The sequence below is a fragment of the Betta splendens genome, chromosome 7 (genome assembly GCF_900634795.4).
Source record: "Betta splendens chromosome 7, fBetSpl5.4, whole genome shotgun sequence".
In the NCBI taxonomy this organism is placed as follows: Eukaryota; Metazoa; Chordata; class Actinopteri; order Anabantiformes; family Osphronemidae; genus Betta; species Betta splendens.
Genome location: NC_040887.2, coordinates 14,688,474 through 14,698,935, shown reverse-complemented (window position 1 = coordinate 14,698,935; position 10,462 = coordinate 14,688,474). Strand labels below are relative to the sequence as shown.

The 10,462-nt window shown below is 46.8% G+C and overlaps 1 protein-coding gene across 1 annotated transcript; it reads left to right on the top strand.

Annotated features, from left to right (window-relative positions):
* Positions 1-7,207: 7,207 nt before the first annotated feature.
* On the top strand, positions 7,208-8,822 carry LOC129604367 (trace amine-associated receptor 8a-like). The gene is made up of 2 exons (XM_055510410.1): positions 7,208-7,625; positions 7,844-8,822. Exons 1-2 carry the CDS (start codon positions 7,450-7,452, stop codon positions 8,652-8,654), a joined length of 987 nt encoding a protein of 328 aa, XP_055366385.1. The 5' UTR covers positions 7,208-7,449; the 3' UTR covers positions 8,655-8,822.
* Positions 8,823-10,462: the final 1,640 nt, after the last annotated feature.

Below are 10,462 nucleotides of genomic sequence, written 5' to 3'. Positions count from 1 at the left end.
TCGTAGTTCCTGCCGACCTCCAGGAGGGGGTCGCTCCCGTCGTAGTTCCTGCCGACCTCCAGGAGGGGGTCGCTCCCGTCGTAGTTCCTGCCGACCTCCAGGAGGGGGTCGCTCCCGCCGTAGTTCCTGCCGACCTCCAGGAGGGGGTCGCTCCCGTCGTAGTTCCTGCGGACCCCCAGGAGGGGGTCGCTCCCGCCGTAGTTCCTGCCGACCTCCAGGAGGGGGTCGCTCCCGTCGTAGTTCCTGCCGACCTCCGGGAGGGGGTCGCTCCCGTCGTAGTTCCTGCGGACCCCCAGGAGGGGGTCGCTCCCGTCGTAGTTCCTGCGGACCCCCAGGAGGGGGTCGCTCCCGTCGTAGTTCCTGCCGACCTCCAGGAGGGGGTCGCTCTCGTCGTAGTTCCTGCCGACCTCCAGGAGGGGGTCGCTCCCGTCGTAGTTCCTGCCGCACCGGCATCGGTTCCTGGCGGCCCGGTTCCGGCTGCTCCTGCATCGGTTCCTGCCTCTCGTCGCGGTGGGCCAAGGAGGACGCCGCTGGTCCCTGCCTCGTCCTCGTCTCGGCCGCCGGACTGGTGGTCTTGCCCTCGGCGCCTCCTGCTGCCCGGATGGCGCTGCCTCCTGCGGCGACGTCCGCCTCGACTCCTCAGCCCATTGGATCAGCGTCCGCCTGGAGGACGTTGCCATTCGGGGTGGCTCCCGGGGACATCGGTCCAGCCCAAGGGCACTAAGAGTGCCACCCTGGCTCAGCGGCTGCTGAGCAGGGTCTCGCCACGCCGTCACCCTCCGTGACGGAATCTCTGAACTTCATGTCTTCCCTGGTCGCGGACTTTGTTGTGGACTCTTGTTTTGGCCCTCCCCCGGTCCTCCCTCCACCCACCCTGCTCATGTACCTTGAGGGGTAGGGATTCGGTCCCTCCGCCTGGGACCACCCTCCGCCCGCCCTGGTTTGGGGGGGGGGCTTCCGTAGGCGCCGTGGAAGGCGCCATAGGGGGGGGGGGTACTGTCATGATCTGTGTTTTTGTTCTTGTCATGATCTGTGTTTTTGTTCTAGCTGATTCCTTGTCTTATTTTGGTTCCAGGTTCCGTTTCCTGTTTTATTTTGGTAGTCCCCCGGTCTCTGTTTTGTGTTCTAGCTTCACTCCCGAGCCATGTCACGTCACAGCTGTTCTTGTTTCACCCGGTCGTTATCCTCACCTGCGCTGCATCAGTAATCACTCACCCGTGTATTTAGTCACCTCCTGTTCCCGTAGTCACTTGCCAGATTGTCGTTTCGAGTCCCATGAGTGTATCCTTGTTTCCTGTGTTTCCTGAATGTTCGTGCTTCTCGTGTTTTGTTCCTGTTCGCATCGTGTATCCTGCCCGACCCCGGATTACCTACTTACCGTGAGTTTTTGCCTGTTCCCTGCCTGTACTCTTGCCGAGCCTTTTTGTGTTGACCTGGACCGTCTGACCGTGTCTTAAGGAATAAATCTTTTGTTAATTATAATATCGTCTCCGTGCTGTGCATGTGGGTCCGCCGCCTGCCCGAGTTCCTGACATTTTCCTTGACACCATTCTAGAAGGTATAGAGAATAGAATAGCAGATTAATGAAATGTCCCGTATTTCCTATGTATCTCACAACCTTTACAAATGTAAACAATATATAGAGGAAGCTAGATCAGTTTTAATGGTGTGTGGAGCAAACACGTTTTCAACTTATTTTATAGTGCTGGTTTGTTAAATCTTAGCATGACATTAATGACCTCCTTTCTGTGAGGTTGCTCAAATTCTGCTCAGAGGGCCGGTGGGACAGGGATGTTTACAAGGTCCTCCATAGAACAACCTGAGTCCAGCAGGACCTTATTGAAGATGGTCTTCATCACATTTTCCACATAATCTGCACCATAACACTAGAATTACAAATTACCCGTCAACAGACTAAAATATCAAAATAAGTTGACCCACTGCATACAGAGTAAATATATAGCCAATAATATAGATCAGATTATGAATACTACAACTACTGAAATGTGAAATCCCAAATCTTTGTCAAATAAAACCGCCTATTGGCCAACAAATGATCATACTGCTGTTAAATGCATTACCTTTGCTCCTGAGGTGAGCAACAACTCTTATACAAGGTAGCCGTGTGTCCACAGCCTGCAGTGGCGTCAGTTTGACAAACAACCTCCTCGCGTTGCGGTAGCTGGGATGCCAGCCTTTATAAAAAAAAAAAAAAAAAACATTGCCACATTTACAGCTACAGTAGCTGACTAAATAAGCAACACATTTGAGAAGACAGCAACAAGCGAATGCAGACGTACCCAGTCCGCCAAATTTGAAACGATTCTTGAACTTGATTGGATAAACTCTCAAAAATGTGAAATAAGTAGGGGGAGTACTTCTAACACACCAGGAGTGTCTTAATGTGACCCGGGGAGTCAAAATAACGTACCAGAATGTCCAAGAAATTAATTTTGCATGTGCAGGCACCTTTGATGGACATTCTTACCCATGTTAGTAACGCGTTGCCAAGCTTGTAAGCCGTGCATTGGTTTGTTCTGTCCAGCCATTTCTGTGTTGCCATTCTCGTTTCTGCTGAATTTACTTATGCCTAGCCTGGCATATGCTCATGCATAAAATGTGCAGTGATGCGTCTCATTTTAGCCATCCAGTGTCCAGCCTTGTTCATGTTTAGCCCTGCTTTAGCTCATGTTCATACTTAGCCTTTTCTTCATTCTTAGCCATGCCACACTCTGCTCCGCACACATAATACCTGTTAGCTATGTTTTAGTTACTCTTATCAGTTATCCGGTGTTGTTTCTTCTTCTAATCTGTTTATTGAGTACCCCCCCCCTTACTGGTTATTTTGGTTTATTTTGTGTTCAATTGGCAGGAGTGCTTTTGGATTTGTCATAAAGTTTATGATTAAAAAACTAAAAAGTTAATGTTATTCTGCTATAAAGCGCTGACTCGGTCCTAATGAATTTGGTCTGCCATTTTGTATAGCGAATCATAACAAATACAGTATGTTTGTGTTAGGGTTGCACGGTATACCTGTATTAATTTGGTACTACGGTACTGAGACACTTAAAACGGTACTATACTGCATTTGGAGGGGACCGGTACTTGCAGCTCTGCCAGCAGCGCCCGCAATTTGCGCGGCAACTTCACTAGGTGATATCACCGCATTTTAACTGCAGTTGAGAGGATGAGGAGTGTTGGGACCTCAAGTCTCTCCCGAGTTCTTTGATGAGAAGAGGCACTCTATTTTGTCAATTAAAATGAATTTATTAAACACAAATCAAAACATACTTGAATAATTCAAATGCAGATATCTGGAGCCGTGACAACGTCTCTCTAAGTCACCGACTACTACCTCAACACATACACTTGATTATATACTTTGGCTACATGTGTCATGATTCATGCTTCTTAGTCACAATGTCTAGTCATGTCCGGTTTTATTTTGTTACCACTTCCTGTTTATTCCATATCCAGTCAACCCAGATTTACTTCCTGTTGTTATCATCACCTGCATCTCATCATTAATCAGATCATTTAGTATTTAAGCACCACCTCTAGCCATAGTTCCCTGCCGGATTGTCTACGTTGATTCCTCACTAGCATTCCAGCATTCCTTGATCTCTTGCCTTGTGTTACTGACCGTGCTTTGTTCTCGACCCTGCTCTTGCCTAGCCTATGACCGTCCTGTGCCGTAAGTTGACCTCTGCTTGTACCTTGACCACATCTCTGCCTGCTCCTTGTCGGATCCTGATTGCTGCTCCACCGTGAATGACCTCTGCCTGCCTAAACCTTATTTCATAACACACACACACACACACACACACACACACACACACACACACACACACACACACACACACACACACACACACACACACACACACACACACACACACATCCTGCCTATATATATATATATACGAAGCCCCAATAAGCACAGATACGCTGAGCGAGGCAGCAACTGACCTGAAAGATAAGATCATGGCGAGATTGAACAGGCAACCCCGAACCCCACTACAACGGCTAAGTGAAGCACCATCAGAAAGTCTCATGGAAGATGTGAATGCAGCATTGAGAGCGACCCCTACCACAACAATCACAGAAACCAATGAGCTGATATACGCTTCAGCATCAGTGATCCTAGAGGTGCTTGGCTATAAGAGCAACCATGGGAGCCATGAGAAACAATACCCACCATGGAAACGAAGGTTGGAGGCAAAAATCAAGGCAGCTCGGAGGGAAGTGAGCCAAATGACAGAGGCCCAGAGAGGTGCAATGAAAAGACCAATGCCTAAGAGGTACAGCCAGATGACCATACCTGAAGCACTCGAAACTGCCAAGCAAAGGCTACAAGCCTTGGCCAGCCGCCTAAAGAGATACACCAGAGATAACGAAGCCAGACGAATAAACCGTCTGTTCGCAACACAACCTGTGAAAGTGTACTCTCAATGGCAGGGTAATAACAACAGAGCAGACCCACCAAGGCTGGAAACTGAACAGTACTGGAAGGGTATATGGGAAAGGGAGGCATCACACAACAGTGATGCACAGTGGCTGGTGGATCTGAGAGAAGACCACAGCAACCTCCCTGAACAGAATCCAGTGACTATCACAGTGGCAGACATCCAACAAAGAGTCTCAAGTATGAAAAACTGGACAGCACCTGGCCCTGACATGATCCACGCCTACTGGCTAAAGAAGCTCACTGCAATCCATGAGCGCCTGGCAGCACAAATGAACCAGCTGCTAAGGGATGGGACTCACCCTGAATGGCTAACCGAAGGGCGAACGATCCTGATAATGAAGGATCCCTCAAAGGGTACAGTCCCATCCAACTACCGGCCAATAACCTGTCTCTCCACAACATGGAAGCTCATGTCAGGCATCATCGCAGCTAAGATAAGTGGGCACATGGGTCAATACATGAGCGAAGCACAGAAGGGCATTGGTAAGGATACCAGAGGAGCCAAACACCAACTCCTGGTTGACAGAACAGTCGCCCAAGACTGCAGAGTGCGACACACCAACCTGTGCACAGCCTGGATCGACTACAAGAAAGCCTATGACTCAATGCCACACACATGGATCACTGAATGCTTGTACAACATCAACAGAACTCTAAGGGCCTTCATTGCAAACTCAATGAGGTTGTGGAGAACCACCCTTGAAGCCAAAGGAAAGCCACTCGCCCAAGTATCCATCAAATGTGGCATATACCAAGGAGATGCACTGTCCCCACTGCTGTTCTGCATAGGTCTGAACCCCCTCAGCCAAATAATAAACAAGACTGGCTATGGATACCGACTCCGGAACGGGGCCACCATAAGTCACCTCCTCTACATGGATGACATCAAGCTGTACGCTAAGAATGAGCGAGACATCGACTCGCTGATCCACACCACCAGGATCTACAGCTCAGACATCGGGATGTCATTCAGGCTCGAGAAATGTGGGAGGATGGTGACAAAGAGAGGCAAGGTTATCCACACAGAAGGGGTCTCACTCCCAGAAGGAACAATAGCAGACATTGAGGACAATTACAAGTACCTTGGAATACCACAGGCGAACGGCAACCTTGAACAGGCAACAAGGAATGCGGCAACAGCCAAATACCTCCAACGAGTAAGGCAAGTCCTAAGGAGCCAGCTCAATGGCAAGAACAAATCCCGGGCAATAAACAGCTACTGTAGGCTCTGCCAGTGATCAGATACCCTGCAGGAATAATAAGGTGGCCAAAGGAAGAGATACAGACCACAGATGTTAAGACACGAAAGCTCCTCACCATGCATGGAGGGTTCCACCCCAAATCCAGCACCCTGAGACTGTACGCTAGTCGCAAGGAAGGAGGCCGAGGACTAGTGAGCGTGAGAGCCACTATCCAGGATGAAACATCCAAGCTCCATAAGTACATCAAGGATAAGGCCCCGACAGACGACGTGCTGGGTGAATGTCTCAGGCAGTGGAGAACAGAGGATGAGGTGCTGGAAGAGGGACCATCATGGGAGGACAAGCCCTTACATGGGATGTACCACCGGAACATAACTGAAGTGGCTGATCTCAACAAATCCTACCAATGGCTTGAAAGGGCTGGGCTGAAGGACAGCACAGAGGCACTCATCCTGGCTGCACAGGAGCAGGCCCTGAGCACCACAGCCATAGAGGCCCAGATCTACCACACCAGACAAGACCCAAGGTGTAGACTGTGCAAAGAGGCCCCAGAGACGGTCCAGCACATAACTGCAGGGTGTAAGATGCTGGCGGGCAAAGCATACATGGAACGCCATAACCAAGTGGCTGGCATAGTATACAGGAACATCTGTGCGGAGTATGGACTGGAAACCCCAAGGTCAAAAAAGTGGGAAACACCTCCCAAGGTGGTAGAGAACGAGCGAGCCAAGATCCTGTGGGACTTCCAGATCCAGACTGACAGAATGGTAATGGCGAACCAACCAGACATTGTGGTGGTGGATAAAGAGCAGAGGAAAGCCGTAGTGGTGGATGTGGCAATACCAAGCGATGGCAACATCAGGAAAAAGGAACATGAGAAACTAGAGAAATACCAAGGGCTCAGAGAAGAACTGGAGAAGGCTTGGAAGGTGAAGGCCACAGTGGTGCCTGTGGTGATCGGAGCACTAGGGGCTGTGACCCCCAAACTGGAGGAGTGGCTACGACAGATCCCTGGAAAAACATCCGAAATCTCAGTCCAGAAAAGTGCAGTCCACCACCCGCGGAGGGTGAGAATAGAGTGTGTGTGTATATACTGTATATATATATATATATATATATATATATATATATATATATATATATATATATATATGATATTAATTAAATATTGACCCATAACCAGTGAAATATGTGAAGATTGGGCACTGGGTGTTTACATTTTCTTTCTGTTTAAAGACACAAAACAACACTTTTGCTGCTGTGGTGCAGGTCTGTAAGGTAACCTAACATGAATAGTCTTTGAAAACAAGTTACTTTGAATGAAATTGCATTTATTACTTAGGAAACTATTGCGTTTATTAGTCACCACAATGAACGTAAAGACCTTTGTGCGAGGCTAGCATCCTGACCCGTGGTGCATGCGTGACACAATTGTACTGCAGTGAAAACGGTGGTCATATTGTTATGCTGCAACTGTAGAATGCTCCAATAGTTCCTATCTGTGGGTTCTGACAGGGTCACATCAATATTTCTAGTTTGTCGTCATATCACATGTAACAGTTATAACAGACCAATGTCAACCTGTTCAGACTGAAGATGATGTAGATGAGGATGGATGATGTCAGAATGAGTGAGGGAAGTAAGAGAGAGAGAGAGAGAGATTGGGAGTGAGGAGGAGCAGGGGGTAGGTGAGACGACACAGAGACACACAAATAAATAAGCTACACAAGCAGAGCTCTGCTCAGGAAGCTGTGAGTACTCAGCAGCTTCTCTTCTCTGATGATGGAGGCCCTGGAGGATCCTGAACTCTGCTTTCCACATCTCCTCAATGCCTCCTGCGAGAAACATGCTCGTCCTCACTTTGAGGCAATGCTCATTTATGTTCTAGTTTCGTGCATCTCTCTACTCACTGCGAGTCTCAACCTGCTGGTCATCGTCTCCATCTCCCACTTCAGGCAGAGACTAATGTTTTGACTTTAACATGTTGTTGTAGTGAGTCACATTGAAAAACGTACTATTAAACATTTTTATTAACAGCTTTCAAAAACACATTTAATACTAACATCCATGTACTGTTTTGTCTAATAATTGCGCATTTTCACTGTTACTAAAAAGACATTTTAAATAATTAAATGTTGGTAATGTTTACAGTGATGCTGTTCTCTCCCTCCAGGCAGCTCCACACTTCCACCAACCTCCTCCTCCTCTCTCTGGCTGTGTCTGATTTCATTGTTGGTCTCATCGTGATGCCGTTTCAGATCCTATTCACAGAACCCTGCTGGTTTCTAGGTGACTTGGTGTGCACTTTATACTTCTTTGTACCATACATCTCTATTTATTCTTCAGTAACAAATATGGTGTTGATCTCAGTCGACCGTTATGTGGCCATCTGTGACCCTCTGAGCTACGCCACAAAATTTTCTCAAAAAACAGTTAAGCTCTGTGTCCTGCTGTGTTGGCTTTATTGTGTTGTGTACAGTTTCATGGTTTTATTTGACAACCTAAAGCAACCAGGCAGGTTCAACTCCTGCTATGGAGAATGTGTAATTAATGTAAATGGAGCAGTTGACCTGGTTCTAAGCTTCATCGTCCCCATCTCAGCCATCATCATCCTGTATGTGAGGGTGTTTGTGGTGGTTGTGTCTCAGGCTCGTTCCATGCGCTCCCATGTTGCAGCTGTTAAACTGCAGCGTTCACTGACTGTGACTGTGAGGAAATCAGAGATTAAAGCAGCAAAGACTCTTGGTGTGACAGTTGTGGTGTTTCTCATTTGTTATATTCCTTATTACTGCGCATCCCTTTCTGGATACCACGTCACAATCGGTACTTCAACTAATGAATTCTTACATTTTCTTCTTTTGTCAAACTCTTGTCTGAACCCTGTGATTTATACTTTTCTCTATCCCTGGTTCAGAAAATCTGTTAAACTCATAGTTACTTTACAGATACTGCAGCCTAAATCCAGTGAGGCTTGTGTAAAGTAGAATCACTGGGTTTTATATACAGCAATTGTTCTTAATTGAGGTTTTAAACTTATAACTCTGACTCAACAGTAAGTGTAAATGTAATGTAAATAGCCTAATGGTGTTTATTGTTATGCTCTAAATGCAGTGTGTAGCAAACAGTAAAGAAATAGTGGTTTTCTGCAGGGGGGAAATTGGTTGTATGTGCTGAATAAAGAGGACTAGTAAAATGTGATTCTTCTTGTCTTGTGTCTTTCAGACACAGATTGTTCTCTGATCTGTGCTTTTCTTTTCTCCACCAATTCAATTCAATTTTATTTATATAGTGCCAAATCACAACAAGATTATTTCAAGGCACTTTGCAAAGTAAGGTTTAAGTGACCTGAACCATCTCTAACTATAAGCTTTATCAAAAAGAAAGGTTTTAAACCTGATCTTAAAGGTGGAGAGTGAGCTGAGACAGTTGCTGTCGACATCTACATGAATGATAAAGTCTCCCACTACAATGACTAGTTGATGTGATACATTGGAGTCGACTCATTTAAACTAACATATTCATCCTGCTGCAGCCAGGTTTCAGTGAGACAGAACAGATCTATGTGATGGTCACTAATCAGGTCATTTATTAACAATAATTTAGATGAGAGAGATCTGATATTTAATAAACGTCACTTTATTAGCTTACTGTTACTTTGTTTTGTAAGAGGAACCATTTTGATGTTTATTAAATTCTGGTAAGTCACTCCTCTTTGATTTGTTTGTGACTTGTATAGTTTAGGTGGTCGGGGAGCAGACACAGTCTCTATGCGATACCTGAGACTTAGAAGGAGTAACGGCTGTAAAGAACATGCAGAGAGGCGTGTAAGCAACTCTGATTGTAGATTGCAACTCTGCGTCATCCTAGTGTCAGGGCTCACCGTGAGCAGACAGGGATAAAGGACCCAAACGCACAGCTCGGGAGACAAACTTAGAATGAGCCAGGTTTATTTGGCATAAAGACGGCAGGCAAAACAGGAGTCAGGCAGGCAATTGTCAGAACCAGGAAACTCAGGATTCAAGCAGAGGTACAGGCGAGGACAAGGCAAACAGAGTCAAAAAACAGGCACAGGTCAAAACCTTCGACTTACTTTGAGTTGGCTGAGAGACAGACAAACCAGGTGCTCGATAACAACTAACTGACAGAGAACAAAGATTGATAATGAGACACAGCTGGTGATGACGTAACAGGAGACAAAGGTGAACTAGACAAGACAGGACAGAACCGGAAGTGCATGAAAATAAAACAGGAAGTAAACACATGACTGGTGAACCAAACCTAAAGCAGACAGGAACCAAGACCGGGAACAACAAAAAACAGGAAATGAACATAACAACCTAGAAGACACAGGAACAGCCTGGTTCATGACACCTAGACAGGAGCTTAAGGTAAGACTCAATGTCTGAAATCTGTTTGAAACATGAAATGGTTGGTGGTGAACCGCGGGCACCTGCCTAAAGCTATGTTTCTTACGAGCCATTTATTTCCAGCTGCCTGGGGCCTGCCGAGGAACTGGTAGCAGCTAAGCTAGGAGGCTCCACATCAGCTAAAGGGGCCTGGCTAGCTGGCCTGTTTTCTAAGGTGCGAAGCCGACACTCTAAGTCTAACAACCTTGCCTCCAAACCTGCAACTAGCGAAAAAGACCATAATGTTTAGAAGAGAGCGGAGATTAACGCAGTACACACGGAGCGGCAGCAAACCTCAGAAACCGGAAGTGACATGACAGGCTTACCATCAGTCAGCCAATTCAACCCTCATCCAACCCATAGTAGCGCTGGGCTACTTGTGCTTC